The sequence below is a fragment of the Schistocerca serialis genome, chromosome 2, assembly GCF_023864345.2.
Source record: "Schistocerca serialis cubense isolate TAMUIC-IGC-003099 chromosome 2, iqSchSeri2.2, whole genome shotgun sequence".
Lineage (NCBI taxonomy): Eukaryota > Metazoa > Arthropoda > Insecta > Orthoptera > Acrididae > Schistocerca > Schistocerca serialis.
The window spans coordinates 851,260,187-851,278,481 of record NC_064639.1 but is presented as its reverse complement, the minus strand read 5'-3'; the positions used below and the strand labels follow the sequence as shown (position 1 = coordinate 851,278,481).

At 41.7% G+C, this 18,295-nt stretch overlaps 1 protein-coding gene across 6 annotated transcripts in view; it reads right to left on the bottom strand.

The window, feature by feature from the left end:
• The window catches only part of LOC126458138 (uncharacterized), a 404,279-nt gene that overhangs the window by 20,886 nt on the left and 365,098 nt on the right, over positions 1-18,295 (bottom strand). For 5 of the 6 annotated variants that reach the window (XM_050094982.1, XM_050094983.1, XM_050094984.1 and 2 more), the window contains one exon: positions 15,987-16,190. In XM_050094982.1, the coding sequence (XP_049950939.1) occupies positions 15,987-16,089 (103 nt within the window). In that variant the 5' untranslated portion in view covers positions 16,090-16,190. The remainder of the gene's footprint in view (positions 1-15,986; positions 16,191-18,295) is intronic. The other variant, XM_050094987.1, reaches the window with a different exon arrangement.

Sequence of the window (18,295 nt, the reverse complement as noted above, 5' to 3'; positions counted from 1 at the left end):
TAAAATAACGCGTGCGAGGCGAGTGAGAGAAGAGCTTGGAAGTATTCTGACTTGTCGCATTTTCTACCGTGACACGACCTGCCGAGATAATATTGACCTGTCAATGAAAGATACGAGCGCCGCCGTCACCGTTGGACGATACAGTCGGGCGGCGACTCGCAAGACGCATTACGAGACCCAACAAGACCTACACATCGTAAATACGAGTAAACGATTGCTACAGGTCTCTGATTTATATTATATAAATCATTTTTGCCAAGATTTCACAATTTTGCTGTCATATACGCAAACTAATTAAGTGTACGATTCTTCATGCACGTTTTATCTTCTGGACTAGCACATAGAATCCTACACCCGCTTATAGTACACGATATTTTAAAAGATACCTATCCAGTTTTTCTTCCCACAAACAGACCTTTGTCTTTACACTTTGCGGAATCTTATGAGTCCGCAAAATACACAAGTTTTCCTTTACCCTAAAGTAATTTCCGTAATTTATTTCGAAAAAAGCTCTCGTTGAGCAAATTGAAAAGTATTTCTGCGTTAAATTTTTCGCTTGTGAATTAAGCATTACTATACCAAAGAGATTTACACTGAAGAGCCAAAGAAACTGGTACACCTGATTAATAGCATATAGGGCCCCGCGAGCCGCAATATGACGTGGCATGGACTCGCCTAATGTCTGAAGTAGTGCTGGAGGCAACTGACACCATGAATCCTCCAGCGCTGTCCATAAATCCGTAAGAGTACAAAGGGTTGGAGATCTCTTCTGAACAACTCGTTGCGAGGGATCCCATGTTCATGTCTGGAAAGTCTGGTGGCCAGCGGAAGTGTTTGAACTCAGAAGATATCATAGACTCAGGCATGCACAGTAATTGCTGTAACCTGTTTTTCATTATTATGATCTCACGGTTCTTCTCTTACGTTATTCTCAGCGTACCACACTTCATATGAAATTTCGTCGAGAGGACATCACACTAACTTGTGTTAAACAAAAGCAAATAGTTATTTCGGTTCTCATTCGGAAAGTACTTCCACGTACTTAATTCATCGTTATTCAAAACCAAGGGTAACAACACTACGCGAAGAATAAAATGCGTTGCAGTGGGAGGGTGCATTTTGTTTACTTTTTTTACGTCGCAAGTTGTGAATGGAATTCCAGGAAAAGGTCGAATCTTTAGTTCGGTGTTGCGTTATCATGATTTCATTTCTGACAGTTATCATGCGTTCACTGGCTGTATCTCTGAAACGGTTGAGAATAGTGCAGATTCTTATATCTATCTTTTTACAGTTATCCTCTTCAAAAACGTACCTGTTTCCGCCTAAAGTACTCAACATACACGCACAGGGGTCTATTGTTCACGTTATTGTTAGTTGTGTTTACTCTTTGTTTTTACATAGCAACAAATATGATACGGCACTGCATGATGTTAGCAATATTCCTCCCGTTATTTATAAAAACTCTCATCACTCTTGCAAATTTCAATAAAGTTGATCGAACATACCTGTAACAAATCTACCATCACATCTCTGAATTGCTTCGATTTCTTTCTTAAATCCGACGCATGGTGAGGGTACCAAACACTCGTGCAGTACTCAAGAAAGGGTCGCAATAGTCTCCTTTATAGATGACCTACACTTTCCTAGAATGATATGTTCATATGTGGATGAAAGCTCTCCTCTCTCAAGGAAATTTATTATGTAAGAAGATTCTCATGAATTCTGGGACATACCGACGTTAAGAATATTGGTCTAATTTTGCGGGTCTGTTCTTTTACCCTTCTTATATAAGGTAATCACCCGAAATTTTATTTATTTATTCTTTATAGTTGCTGGAGTCTTTTCCGCTAGGCGAACCTCAATGGGACAGTGCCAAAGAGTACTCTTAGTAAAACCGAATTGCTACTCCATTTGAACCTGTCGTTCTATTTGTTTTCAATTCACTCAAGATATCAGGTTATGTTGCTGGCCCGTTCTGCCAGTTACGGTAGTCAATGTACAGAATTAAATGTCGTGTCACGTACATCTAGCTAACTGCTGCTGAGAATGTGGCCTCAGTTCTGTCTGAAATTCCGTCGTGGAAGGTTTGTCCGGGAACAATAATTGTCTACCACAGGAAGGTAATTTATGTAAGTGGGATTATTCTCTGACAATTTGGCTAATCCACAAATAGAAACACAAGTTAGAAAAAGACTGCGTAAGATAAGCTAGAAACACAATACAGTCATTCGTTGACCGCGAAAGGCTGAATATCATTTCGACTCACGCCCCTGCACTATCCACAAATTCAAAAAAATTAGTAGTGCGCCACGACTACTTTCATTTATTAGCAACTACACATGATTCAATTTCGACAGACCGTTAACTGAAACGGGAATGAGGAAAAGTGAAAAAAGTTGAACAGCTGCACAAGAGACTATCGGTCTGCGAAATTGAGCACACTCGTGGTCAAAATGAAGACACGTCAATGTAGACTTCTGCGAATAAAAACTAAGTAACACTGCATGGAAAATTAATTAGTCGCACAATGCCCCGTTAATTTATGGCGGTTGAGCTCCGTGACTGCTGATCGGATTATTGGAAGAAATATAGCAACTAGCCAATTTTTTTTTCTGTAGCGTTTCTGTCCTTTGCCCATCCTCAACTTCGGTAATACATTTGTATCTTCGGTGAGATGACGACACCACCACCGCCTCCGATATATTGCACAGGGAAAAACATGTAACCAGATATATTGCACTGGGAAAAAATATGTATAGTACAAAAATGTACAGGCTAATCCACTAGAAATTAACTTGATGATAATATGGAAAGAGGAGCGGAGAGGAAGAACAAGAAAATGAGAGATGTGATGGTGCAAAAAGGATTTGACACAGCACTGAAAGAGCTAAGGCGAAACAAGGCTGCTGTATTACGCAGTATTCCCTAAGTAGTATTGAGATCCGAGGGAGAGCCGGACGTGACAGAACTGTTCCACGTAATGTGCAAGATACACTGAAAGACGAAATACCGTCAAGAGTTCAAACTGATGTAATACGAAATTATTACATCAGTTTGAACTCTGAGGGTATTTCGTCTGGCTGCCTATCCTGCACATCATGTGGAACAGTTTCGTCACGGAAACAGGTGTGAACATTACCCAAATATTAATTTGATAAGTCATACTTGCAAAAGACTGACACAAATTATTTGCAGAAGAAGGGAAAAACTGGTAGAAGCCAAACTCGGGGAACACCAGCTTGGTGTCCTGAAAAACGTGGGAACAAGCGAGGCAATACTGACCTTCAGAAGATAGGTTAAAGAAAGGCAGCAGACGTTTATAACATATGGAGAATTGGACAAAGCTACTGAGAATTTTTTTAAAACTTCTTGGCTTGATTATGAAATTCATCGAGCAATACTGCATTGTCATATAGCTTTAAGGAATATTCACTGGAGTACACCCTTGAAATTCTGGGGGGAGGGGGGAGAGCAGGGATGAATACAAGAAGAGAAAAGTTGTCTACAACTTTAAGGATAATGGTGAGTAATCGAATTAAATCAGGCGATGCTGAGGGAATTTTATTAGTAAATGAGGCAATCAAAATAGTACAACAGTTTTACTAATTGAGCAGCAAGGTAACTGACGATCACCGAGTAGAAGGGATTCAAAATGCAGATGCAGACCGACAATGGCAAGAAAAACATTTCTGAAGAAGTGAAATTTCTAAAAATCGAACATAAATTCAACTGTTGGGTGTCTTTCCTGTAAGTACTTGTTCGGAGTGTAGCCTTGTGTGGAAGTGAAACGTGGACGATAAGTAGTTCAGACAAGAAGAGAAAGAAAGCTTCTGAACTGTGTGACTACAGAAGGACGCCAAAGATTTGGTGGGTAAATCGGATAACTAAATGGGTACTGAATCGAACTGGGGAGAAATGTAATTTATGGCATTACTTTAATAAAAGCAATGTTCGACTCGTAGGTCACATCTTGAGGAGTCAAGGTGTGGTCAGTTTGGTAAGGGATGCAAGTTAGGGGTTACAAATTGTGAAGACCAAGGCTTGACTACGACTGGCAGGATCAAATGGATATAGCATACAGTAGTTGCGCATAGATGGATATGCTTGCACAGGATATATTAGCATGAAGAGCTATATCAAACCAGTCTTCGGACTGAGCACCGCAGCAACAACCAACGTGAAGCAATCGTTTAGGTAATCAAACTTTTATCACACACAAGGCGCAGTGAGTGGCTCAATATCTTTCTCCTGTGGACCATTAGGAGCTTATACACACCGTGTATCGAATAAAGGAGGTGCTCTGTGTTCTCTAGCAGTACAACCTGCCACGCTGCTATTTTGGTACCAACTGCTAGAGAACAGTGAAGAATCAGTGCCGGCAGATCTTGTACGAGAGCTATATTGACGGATTTGAGGCTACAGTGAAATTTCTCTATTACCTGACACAGTGCTTTCTTCAAGCTGCACTTTCCATGGCACCCTCTGAAGCAAACCACCTCACCTCAGGCTTCGCGAAGGGTACTCAAAACCAATTTGGACAGGTGCAGTAGCTTCTAGGGAGCAAATCAATGTGTGCTGGTGGTTTCTTTCGCTTTTGTGAGAAGAAACAGATTATACGATGCAAAATATGGCCTATAGATATACTGATTCCACGGAAAACGTTTTAAGCTCGTCTGTGGACATCTGTGTTATTGCGGAACATTAACTTATTCAGGGTCGTAGTTGGGTTTAACCATCAAAACACGTATTCAGTTTATCAATCTGTGGTTATTGAACTGACTGACTCAGGTGTGACTATGGCCATATGACCGCCTGCAGTTTAATCTCTAGATGAAACTGGTGCATTAATTTTTCAGATGCCAAATATTTAATATGACAGGGGAAAAAACAAGCATGTAAAACTTCCACGACCTACGTCAGTTTCACTGACGTCACTGGTCTGTGGTCTTATGAAACCGGTAGCGACTTAATTTGCACACCCCGGGGGAAACACTGAAGAAGGCCGCTGTAACAAGGCCTAAACGTCGGTTATAGCAATATTTTATACGATGCCGCAGCAGTAAAAACAGAAGAAATTTAATAAACTGTCAAGCATCTATCTGCTGACAATTCGAAACGTCGATTATTATTTTCCCGTGTTGACACTATAGAATCCAGAGTGTGCATATTTTTCTTGAATGAAGCCTCTCGTGTAAGAATTTTGTGACCACTACCGACCACATTCCAAGATCACATCCGAATGACCATTCAGGTGAAATTCACGTCCTCTTTAACCATCTCCAACCACGAAACATTTCCTTCGCTAGCTGTTGTTGTTGCCAGAACAAACTTTCATCGACCAGAGAAGTTTTTCAGTATCTTAATCCGTTGACTCAACGTGTGTCCGTTTCAAAGGAAATGTTAAATTCAGTAGCTCGAGGCGATGATTCACAGTCAAATACACTTTGAAACGTCAAAATTAAAATGGAAAAAAGGTACTGATGGTAGCGTTCCCTGTTTCAACTCTAGAATTCAAAGGACGAATAGTGTGTGGAATACTTAAATGAGTGAGTACTCTGAGGAATAGTTAAATGTGTGAATACTCGAAGTCCATCCTACACGGCTTATTCTCACACAGTGTTTGAACTTCGAGAAAAAAAAGGTTGAGTAAGTATGACGACGGAAGTGCTACAGTAGTTATTCAAATTGCATTACACACTAACACGGCGTAAAGTCAAACGCCGGCACGCCCGTCGGTAACGATGGAGAAGAGATGGCTGTAACCCCTCTCCAGGACGACAACGCGACAACAGCGGCCCCTATGTGAAGAGGTTATAGGCGCCGCGACCGATACAAGTTATGTTTTAACAATATTGGGAACGATGAACAGATTGAATACAAGATGTATATGGAAAATGAATTCCAGAAAATACTTAAATATCAGAATCACAATAAGAAATATGGTAACATGCTCCGAATTGTCTTCAACAGAATGGGTATAGGTTAGGAACTCGATCTCTAGTAGAGAGGGAATGGGTTGGGTCACGTTCCCGACCCTAACCTTACCTGCAAGTCACACATGAAAAATAAATCAGTAGTACAGCAGATACAAGAATATGGCGACAAACATCTGGAGTCTGATATAAAGGAAGATCTTGAACTCCCTATGGATGTGTTTAGAAGGCTGGAACTGACAAAAATAACAAGGCAGTGAAGTATTTTGCGATGTTGCTGTTCGGGACTTCTCTTCTGTCCATGTAATTTACCCTGGAAGGAACACATATCAAGGATTTACTGAATGATTAATCTTGGGTCTGGGAAATAATGATGAGGAACCTCAGGCTGCAGAAGAAGAAAATGTGCATGCTGCACTGCCACCAGTTGAAGGTGACAGTGAAGGTGCTAAGTTGTGCTACTGCTAAAGACTCATTCTTTGAATGCTGTGATTTATGACTGCAATTATCTGTAACCTTATTTATGTCATTTCATTGTAGCCATTTCTGTTACTGTTTTTGTGGGGAAAAAAAGTGGCGACGCCCCAGTTGAATAGCACCTTCCAGGCTAGCGATTTGGATACAAGCATCAACGCCTGTTACTTCGCTTGCACACTATGTAGCTCAGACTAGGAATTGTTTATACTGAAGAAGATTCATTATTTTGTATGTCGCCCTTTGCCTGCGACATCTGTGTAATTGTCAAACTTAAGTATTGTCAAACTTAAGTATTGTCAAACTAAAGTATTGTCAAACTAAAGTATTGTCAAACTAAAGTATTGTCAAACTAAAGTATTGTCAAACTAAAGTATTGTCAAACTAAAGTATTGTCAAACTAAAGTATTGTCAAACTAAAGTATTGTCAAACTAAAGTATTGTCAAACTAAAGTATTGTCAAACTAAAGTATTGTCAAACTAAAGTATTGTCAAACTAAAGTATTGTCAAACTAAAGTATTGTCAAACTAAAGTATTGTCAAACTAAAGTATTGTCAAACTAAAGTATTGTCAAACTAAAGTATTGTCAAACTAAAGTATTGTCAAACTAAAGTATTGTCAAACTAAAGTATTGTCAAACTAAAGTATTGTCAAACTAAAGTATTGTCAAACTAAAGTATTGTCAAACTAAAGTATTGTCAAACTAAAGTATTGTCAAACTAAAGTATTGTCAAACTAAAGTATTGTCAAATTAAAGTATTGTCAAATTAAAGTATTGTCAAATTAAAGTATTGTCAAATTAAAGTATTGTCAAATTAAAGTATTGTCAAATTAAAGTATTGTCAAATTAAAGTATTGTCAAATTAAAGTATTGTCAAATTAAAGTATTGTCAAATTAAAGTATTGTCATTTACTTCTTTTTGTAACAAAACTCATTAATACGAATTGGTTGAATGTTGTCTAGCGATCCAAGAAAGCAGGTTTCCTGTACACCCCATATTTGACGATGAGCATGGAGAGAGAATATTTGACGACAGGGCTGGAAGTAATACACACAATTTCTCCACAGTTATGTACTCTCACGTCACGCGTGAATTGGTCGATAAGTGTTAGGTCTTGCAATAGTGTGTATAATGTCCAATTTACACGCCGAACAGAATGTAAAACAAACGTAAGTTGGACACCAAACGTTGTGACTATACGGATGGGCAATAACTTGCTGGAAAACAGAGCAGAATAAAGGTTACAGCTTTGTAGTCTAAAGTTCTGAACATCAAAATAAAGAAGCTGCATAGAGAACAGACAGACTAAATATTATGATACAACTAGTCTCAAAGAGAGATTAATAGAATTACGAGTCAACACTAGCAGACAACCTAACTAAATGTGAAGAAATGGTGGGAGACTAGTATCAACCACGACTGGTCTCGAATTACGGAAACAGTAAACAGTGTAACCTCTGAAATTTTAGGCAAACTGAAGAGGTTAGATGAGGTGTGACTCAAATCAAGCGTGCCATCTAAAAACAGAAGAGAGAGAGAGGGGTAGTTAGGAAGAGGTGATTAGAAAATATCAGGGATCAGGAGTTACGAGACAAGTTTATCAGAATAAGGTAGAAAACGGCAACTTTACTAGGACAGGAGAAATATTAAAAAGAGCTAGTAGAAGAAGCAGAAGAGCGCTTATCCGCCACAGGAAAAGACAAGTGTACCAAAAAGTAAAGAAAGTAAGACAGAAATAAACGAAAGAAAAAGAGAGAGAGAGAGAGAGAGAGAGAGAGAGAGAGAGAGAGAGAGAGAATGAATGGCTTACCAGGACTCAACGGCAAGCTTACCAGCGCCCTTACACACATTAGGAGAAACGAATGTCGATAATACTAAAATTGTTGTCACGGGGAAAGATGCTTCACCTGGGATTAAGCAGAAGCAAAATGACAGAAGAACGTAAAGAAAGGCACATGAAAATGTGACAGGCTGACGACTTACAAAATACATGGGTGACCCAGTCACTCTGTCAACACACTCAGAGAATCTCCCTAAAATATGAGGAAACTGGAACAAATCACAAAACCTTAAAACTCTCACCCCATTCGTTTGAACGTTACTCAAAATATATGGCACATCTGTCAGTAAATCTTCCGTTGCCCTCTGGCCGGAATATAAGCCAGACTAATAAAATCTGGCGCATAGTGCTCTGCGTGCCGCAAGCACCACACATTGGAGGATCGTCTCTTCCGTGTGAGGTACCAGGCTTTGTAGACAGCAAAGTAGATACACCCCCCCCCAACGAAGAAGAAATACGGCAAATCACAAATCTTAAAAACAATGACTTTTGGCGGAGATCAAATTGCAGGAGAGCCAATAAAGAATGGAGGTCGCTAGTCGTTAAAACGATTATGAAACAGTTACGGAATGTTTGGGAATACTAAACATTGCCCAACGACTGGAAAATGACAGTAATCTGTCCTATACTAAGAAAGAACGGTACGCGTGAATTATACGCGACTATCAATGCGGTTTCAGGAAGAAAAGATGAACTTCAGGTTATCTTGTTACTAACAGACAGGCAACATAGAAAGGTTGGTAACAAAAACGTTGATATTCACATGGTTTTAGTTGTCTTCAAAATAGCTTATGACAACATATATGGGGGGAGGAGGGGCGGGGAGGAGCGGAGCACAATCACCAATGTTTTTAAGGAATATCAGTTTCCACGAAAGTCAGTCGTCAGTCTATCTAGTACAGACACGTTTAGACAAAACCTATTTTAGTGTAAATATTATTACAGGAGTGACAGAGCATTTTGTAGTCAAAATTGTTCTTAGACAAGGAGACGCATTATCTCCATCAACCGTATATTTTAATACCAGAAAAGATAGAGTACACAAAAATTAAACGCAGTGGGATAAGACAGGTTAACAACACAAAAAGTCGCCTAGTATATATGGGAGATGATCTAATAAATAGTGATAAAGAGGACTCTGAGCACATGACAAGTGCTTAGTGAAATAATGCAAGGAAAGCAGGATTACGAATTATCGAGGAGGCAATAACGTGTATGGTTGTGAGAAAGGCACTTAATGATGGTATCCCATCTGATAGCTGACGAAGTCGCTTTTAAAAGAATAGACACATTTAAATGTCTGAGTATTTTTAGGAGCATAAAAGAATGGAAATTGAGATCATCACAACGACCGCAGCGGCAAACAGCACATTTTTGCTAACAGGACATTCTGTGAAGCCGACAGTTTCGAGAAGTTTTAAAATCAGACTACACCAGAGTATAATTCTCCCGGTAGCTCTATATGGGTCTGAAACATTTACATTAAGAAAACCTGACGAACAAAAACTACTTTTGTGTGTGTGTGTGTGTGTATTCCTAGGGGACTAAACTGCTGACTGCTGAGGTGATCGGTCCCTAGACTTACACACTACTTAAACTAACTTATGCTAACAACAACAAACACACACACACTCCAACCTCTGGCGGGAAGGGCCGCGCAATCCGTTCATGGCGCCTCAAACCGCGCGGCCACTCCGCGCGGCAAAACTTTTAGTCTTCGAGAGAAAGATATTAAAGGAAAGTATTTGACCCAAGGAGGGACCCCGCCAGTTTCAGGAATGGAGGTCATTAAAAAATTATGACTGGCTGATCTACACTCACAAACTGATACTGGCCGAAGGATGAAGGAAGGAATGGTGTGGGCTGGGCATCTAATTAGGATGGAACAGGAAGGACTACTGCGAGTAGCCCTCTCAGGATCCGTGGAGGACGCGACAATCAAGAAGAAGAAACTTTCTGCTGTCGAATGTCCTGGACTAAATTTCGGAACACTCCTACGACACTAATGGAGTGAGAGCATATGATTGATAGTCAAAAATGGTTCAAATGGCTCTGAGCACTATGGGACTCAACTGCTGTGGTCATCAGTCCCCTAGAACTTAGAACTACTTAAACCTAACTAACCTAAGGACATCACACACATCCATGCCCGAGGCAGGATTCGAACCTGCGACCGTAGCGGTCACGCGGTTCCAGACTGTAGCGCCTAGAACCGCTCAGCCACTCCGGCCGGCGATTGATAGTCGTCCGTTGGTTTTGATGTTATTCGAGAAGAGTAGCCTAGCGACCAACACCGGTCCGCTCGATCACCATCTCTAACCCCATCACCACCATCACCTGCACAACAGCAACAGTAACAGTAGCACAATCACTCCACAAGAACTCGTCAGTCACGTGCACATACGACACTTGACGAACAAACTGTCGGAATGTTGGCGTTAAGTACATAAGCTTACACCTGCTTGTGCGTCACGCGGCTCCAATACACATGCGTGTTAAGTAGCGTATCAGTGTCATTCAATAGTCATTGGTTCATTGGTACGAAACTGTGGCCACGGACCTAGTCAGTGTGGCGGGCATTGCTCCAACAAATTTGGCGTTGTCACTGGGGGCACCTAGCAAGAATTAGTCGGTTTTTTTAAGACTGGTCATCGTGGGGCACTTTCTCTGTCAAGAAATACACCAGTGCAATATGCAGATATCGAAGTCTCCTCGTTTTTGTCCTGTCGACATTAGTAATTTAGGTCAGTTATTTACGTCAGTGATGTCTTCTGCGTCTGCTGTCGACGATTTTAAAGCTAAAGTACTTAGCAACGATGGCAAGAGCAAAAATTTAGGACTTTTAGCTCTGGTTGTTTTGTAAAACGCCACAAGTAAGCTGGAATCACAATTCCTGCTCTTGGAAATGCCAAACAATATAGCGATGCTTACCTCTCTTTTTCCACTTTGACTTATAGTCAACAGACAAACGGGTCAACAGAAAGCGATAGCTGCAAGCAAAACAGAGAAATGACTTGCGATTTTCACCTGAATAAATTGATCGAGAACTTTTCCTAGTTCCTTCCGACTCTCGGTGTCTCGACTTTATGTCGATCTCATTTTGTGCAACAATACACGGATACGACCATGCAAAAAGAAATCTTTTATGACTTTCCCCTACAGAAACACTTATTTAGTACTGAAAATAGGCCTAATAGCTGGAGATGCACACTCGAGTGAGTGTCGGATGCTGCCACCTTTGTGCCCTGGTTGTATGATCAAACGTTAGACTACGCTAAGTTAACAAGACTTACCAAACTATTGACTCAAGAACTTAGCTGCCCTTAGCAAGATACAAAACAATAAAAATACTGAGGAGATTTTAAGTCTGTGTCATACCGTCAGCTATGAAATAATTAACTGTACCAGTACCTTCTTTGCTTATCTTCAAGGTTAGTTCGTGGAATGAACATCTACACTGTTTTTAAAAAATGGTAAAGATTTAACCAGCTGTCACAACAACATTAATCTCAGTTGGAAAAGAGAGAGCAAAATCTCACGTGTCTACCAAATTGCGGTGAGCCTACTGAAAGTCACACATGCAGTAAGAATGAAGTTAGCAAATCCGTTAGGTCAACTTGCAGCTACTCTAACACTTATTATGCTCTCGTAAAGTGTGTGCATGTTTCGTTAGTAAGCGGCATATCGTTGTGTTATAACAGCGTACTATGTGCGTCGCCTTCTGTTTATCAATCAAACAATACGTGAAGCATTAGTCATCTAACAAACAGTGGATTATGTGCGTGTGGCGATACATGTGCCTGCTATGTAAACAGGGCCTGCTAGAGGTAACAGCCTTTTTACGATACGTAAAATAACGCGTGCGAGGCGAGTGAGAGAAGAGCTTGGAAGTATTCTGACTTGTCGCATTTTCTACCGTGACACGACCTGCCGAGATAATATTGACCTGTCAATGAAAGATACGAGCGCCGCCGTCACCGTTGGACGATACAGTCGGGCGGCGACTCGCAAGACGCATTACGAGACCCAACAAGACCTACACATCGTAAATACGAGTAAACGATTGCTACAGGTCTCTGATTTATATTATATAAATCATTTTTGCCAAGATTTCACAATTTTGCTGTCATATACGCAAACTAATTAAGTGTACGATTCTTCATGCACGTTTTATCTTCTGGACTAGCACATAGAATCCTACACCCGCTTATAGTACACGATATTTTAAAAGATACCTATCCAGTTTTTCTTCCCACAAACAGACCTTTGTCTTTACACTTTGCGGAATCTTATGAGTCCGCAAAATACACAAGTTTTCCTTTACCCTAAAGTAATTTCCGTAATTTATTTCGAAAAAAGCTCTCGTTGAGCAAATTGAAAAGTATTTCTGCGTTAAATTTTTCGCTTGTGAATTAAGCATTACTATACCAAAGAGATTTACACTGAAGAGCCAAAGAAACTGGTACACCTGATTAATAGCATATAGGGCCCCGCGAGCCGCAATATGACGTGGCATGGACTCGCCTAATGTCTGAAGTAGTGCTGGAGGCAACTGACACCATGAATCCTCCAGCGCTGTCCATAAATCCGTAAGAGTACAAAGGGTTGGAGATCTCTTCTGAACAACTCGTTGCGAGGGATCCCATGTTCATGTCTGGAAAGTCTGGTGGCCAGCGGAAGTGTTTGAACTCAGAAGAGTGTTCCTCAAGCCAGTCTGTAGCAATTCTGGACATGTGGGACGTCGCATTGTCCTAATGGAATTGCCCAAGTCCGTCGGAAAGCACAATGGGCAAGAATGCATGCAGGTGATATGGGACTCCTGATACGTCTAGATACGACTCTAATTGCACACGCCCCACGCCATTACAGAGCCTCCACCAGCTTGTATAGTCCCCTGCTGACATGCAGAGTTCATGGATTCATGAGGTTGTCTCCATACCTGTACACGTCCATCCGCTCGATACAATTTGAAACGAGATTCGTCCGACCAGGCAACATGTTTCCAATCATCAACAGTCCAATGTCGGTGTTAACGGTCCCAGGCGGGGCGTAAAGCTTTGTGTCGTGCAGTCATCAAGGTTACACGAGTGGACCTTCGGCTCTGAAAGCCCACATCGATAATGTTTTGTTGAATGGTTCGCATGCTGAGACTTGTTGATGGCTCAGAATTGAAATCTGCAGCAATTTGCGGAAGGGTTGCACTTCTGTAACGTTGAACGATGCGCTTCAGTCGTCGTTGGTCACGTTCTTGCAGGATCTTTTTCCAGCCGCAATGATGGCTGAGATTTGATATTTTACCGGATTCCTGATATTCACGGTACACTCGTGAAATGGTCGAACGGGGAAATCCCCACTTCATCGCTACCTCAGAGAAGCTGTGTCCCATCGCTCGTGCGCCGACTGTAACACCACGTTCAAACTCACTTAAATCTTGATAACCTGCCATAGTAGCAGCAGTAATTGGTCTAACAACTGGGTCAGACACTTTTACTTAGGCGTTGCCGACCGCAGCGCCGTATTCTGCCTGTTTACATATCTGTATTTGAATACGCCTGCCCATATACCAGTTTATTTGGCGCTTCAGTGTATTATTACCGTATTGTATCACACGTAATATTAGAAGTTTTACGCCTTTTATTCTCTATTCGAATCAAGAACAATGTTGAACTTACCCGGCAGGCAACAACCGTATGCCGGACCGAGACTCTAGCTTGGGACGTTTTTCTTTCGTAGGCAGGTGCTCTACCGACTGGGCTACCTACGTACGGCTCACGACCCCGCCTTCACAGCTTTACTACCACCAGTATGTCATCTCGTGTCTTCCAAACATCACAGAAGTTTTGTTGCGAAACTTGCAGGACTAGCACTCCTGCAGAGTGAAAATTTCATTCTGATAACATCCCCCAGTCTGCGCCGAAGCCATGTCTCCACATAATCCTTTCTTTCAGGGGTGCTAGTTCCGCAAGAAAATTTTTCTAAGTTTGAAAGGTAAGAGATGAGGTACCGGCGGAAGTAAAGCTGTTAAGGCGGGTCGTGGGTCGAGCTTGGTTAGCTCAGTCGGGAGAGCACTTGCCCACAAAAGGCAAAGGTCGTGAGTTACTGACTCGGTCCGGCAAAAAGTTTCTATGTGCCAGGAAGTTTCATATTAGCGCACACTCCGCGGCAGAGTGAAAATTTCATTTTGTTAACAACAATGATATACAAGGGAACTGTCACAAAATACTCCGTTTTCAGTTCAGTTCCGCAAGAGATACCAAACACCTGTCATTCCACTTAGCCATTAATTCACTCTCATTTCTCTTGTTCGCAAAGTGCTTCTTTCTGCTCCTCCTTGGGTAAACCTCAATTACTGCTGAATGGTTTGTGAAGTCAAATCCACTTGTCACTGTAGAACGTTACAACTATAATTAGATATGGGTTTCAGTCATTTTCTAATTTACTAATCAACGTGGAATTGAATTTACCAAATTACCTACAAGCCATATTTGTAGTCCATATTTCTTTCAGAGGCTTTTAGGTCGTTTAGTCGATTAGAACACGCTCGTTCGCACCGTAACGTGTACAGCGGAGGGGGGCTTGTTACTTTGTTACTTTCTTGCCTTCGGTAATGCAAGCGCGCGAGGAGAAAGTTAGCCTGTATACTTCTGTATCGCCCTAATTTATCTCATTTTATCGTGTTAGTAATTCTACGGCATGTATGCAGGCAAGATTAGTACGTTTTAGGAATATACTATAATGAGAAGTGAAAGAAACATGTAAATATAACGTCTTTAAGTGCATTAAAATCGGTAGCCCTACGCGACGTACGTATGTCAATTTTAAATTTCCTTGACGGATCTTAATACCCACTACTCACAATACTCTGAAGAACAGCGCCTGTTCAGCACGCCACAATGAGTCACAATGCCCTCTTATCGCTTTGAAAGAAAGACTCACCGACGTGGCTGGTATTGGCAATTTACTGCAGAGGTAATACTGAAAAGACGAAGCGATGTTTCGTTTGCCTGTGGTGTATGACCCGCGGAAAATATGAACCTCTTTAATGCTTCATAACCGCTTCAAGATACTGCACCCAACTTTTCGAAAAGCGATAGCACGCAAAGGGGCCGGTGTTTAGTGTGCCTGACTTCCAACTACGAATCTTTTACATGTACCCAAGTACTGTTTTCAACGAGAAGTGTACTGGTTTAATACGTATCAATGCTTGTGGTGAAACCGACCCAGAGAGACCTAGGCTGCTCGCACATCGCAATTTTTGTTCAACTGCAGCGTAAATTTCGCACAACACAAAGAAGTTAGCGTGAGTCGTTATTTGCTGCTTCTTTTGGTAGAATGTTTCGTTTTCAAAACGAGCTGGCATTGAATTAAGTACTCCGAATGTTTTTTTCATAACAATGCTTCAATATTTTGAAACACGGGCGCTAACTACGATACGTGGTACATACTGAATACGATGCGAGGAAAGTCGCACTTTCTTCGCATTTATTTAATGTTGAAATAATTACTAATATCAGTGGACTGTTGTATTCTTCCACAATGTAGATGAACGTGTAAGATTCGGATGTGTTACAAGAGAAAATCAATACACCGAAAGCCTCTTGATTACTATGAAGAGTCTCCTGGAGCGTTTTGCCATGCAGAAAGTAAGCGTTTTGTGTAGCTCGTCTACTTTAGTAGGACCAAGCCCCATGCGCCAGAGCAGCCGTGTTAGCGAGGTTAGGGGTTGTCCGTCCTACCTGCTCGGCGCGTCAGCCGGCGGGCCCTTTGCGGCCGGCGCGTCGCGCGCCGCTCGCCGCCGCCACCGCCATCGGCCCTGTTGTGGGTCGCGTCCGGCTTCATCGCCCGCACGTCCCGCCAGCGAAGCTTGTCGTGCCACCTCGCTTTCCGCACGCCATACACACACGCGCTCAGACCTCGTCGCTCTCCCACCGCGCTTCCTGCTACAATATAACAGGTGCCCCAACACCAATGTCCCTCATTGCTTTTTCCGGTTCTACTGTCATAGTAACAAAACTCGCCACCAGGTAGCACCTGCTGACCGTTGCTCAGAATGGCGCTCGCGACAAGTGCTAGTCGCTCAGTCACAACAGTACAGTAAGTACGAGTCCCCCGATTGCGGTAACGTAAAACTGCCAGATAATGTAACGACCCTCGTGCTCCACTTGATGTGTTAAGCGTGAGTCACACATTAGCTCATTGACATTCGTGCTCGGTATGGTGCGAGCCGTGTACACACGTAATGGTCCGTTTAACTGGTACCACCTGCAACTTAGGCAACCGTACGAACGTTCTTACAGCAGATTTTTCTTATTACTATTTCGTTATTATCAAGATCCCATTTGTCTCATGTACGAAATGTACAACAGACATTTCGCAGGCAGTACGATGGAAATAGATAATTTTTACTCGAGAGGCCCCAGTACAAATGTCACTATAAATATACTATTCACTTATCGTTGCTAGGAGGTATACGACGGGTTCCTGAATTCCCTTTACAGATTCTCAGAGTTATAGACAGCCCAGGGTATACAACTGATTTTGAATAAAAATCAGTGTCCGATAGCGACTTGTTCCTCCTAGAACACACGTCTTTACACTAACTGTGTGGTCTCTGAGTAGAGAAATGCAGCGTGCCTGCGAATTTCTATCGTCTCCGTCTCACAAAAATTTCGATCCATCTATACGAGATTAAGGATTATTTACCCATTTCAGATTATAAGCCTTATGTATGTGAACTATTACAGTGCCTGAAGCAGGGAATTATCGGATCAGCAGAAGATTGCAACACCTCATTACTGTACATAACCTGCAAGAAACTGGAAAGTATTTGGAATCATGTTCTCAAAATCTACAACACGTAGCACCTGCAACTGTAAATAATTTTCCTGAAAAGGTATTACACACTCTGTCAGGCCCGACGAGAGAGGGCGGGAGGGAATGGGAGGGGGCAAACTCCCGGAGGCCCAAGCCTCTCAAGGGTTCGAATCCCCGTGGGTGCTAAGTTCGCAAATACCTTTCTGCTATTGTAAAATAAATTTTGTATCATATAAATACAAGAACATTAACCCAGCACCACCATAACCAATCTAGTTCTTCCTTTCCACTTCAGTTCTTTGGTTTGCGAGTCATACAGGCCAACTGCATACAATTCTATTTCGTGTGTTATCTTGGGTGCACGACATGTTCTTTCCCAATCGTGAAATACAACAACCTTGTGATTTAGTTGATAATGTGACTTCTTTAAATTTTGTTGGAAATCATATAAATACATTTCCCCAACAAATGCACATGGCAACAGCGGTGAAATGTTAGAATTTCGTAGGTTTGTCAACAACATCCATAGACAAGGTACTTCTGATTCCATCACAAGGTGATTTTATGCGGCCAACGTGCACAAGTATACAGAAAATATTTTGCATTCAAGAGTAAACACAGACTAAAATATTTCTGTCTAAATACACTGCCCTGGAAGAAGCATAAAAGTGAAGAAATTAAATGACATTAAGAGGTACACTGGTCATGCTGAAGCTCAGAAGTAATGAGGTAATGATGTTCTTTTGTTCGTCCATAGAACAGCCAAATACATGGGAAATCTCGTGTTATTTGATGTGACATTATTTCTTGGTCAAAGACGCTTGGCCTTCAGAGGTTCGGCTCTCAAAATTGAAGATCCAGTTAATTGCCATTTCCTCGGAACATTTCCGAGGTCTTGAGTCACTATGATCTAGTACTTGCAAAACACGTTAGCAAGTTCAAGAGACCGACAAGCAGCTGTAAAGCTTTTACAAGTGCATTGTCCGTTAAGTGATACCCAGAAAGAATTTATTTGTAGTTGTGCCCATCATGTAGGAGTACTGTCTTGGAACCCAGAGAATGTGAGAAGCCTTATCGAACAAAGAACATTCCGAATGAGATTTTCACTCTGCAGCGGAGTGTGCGCTGATATGAAACTTCCTGGCAGATTAAAACTGTGTGCCGGAACGAGACTCGAACTCGGGACCTTTGCCTTTCGCGGGCAAGTGCTCTACCAAGGTTCGCAGGAGAG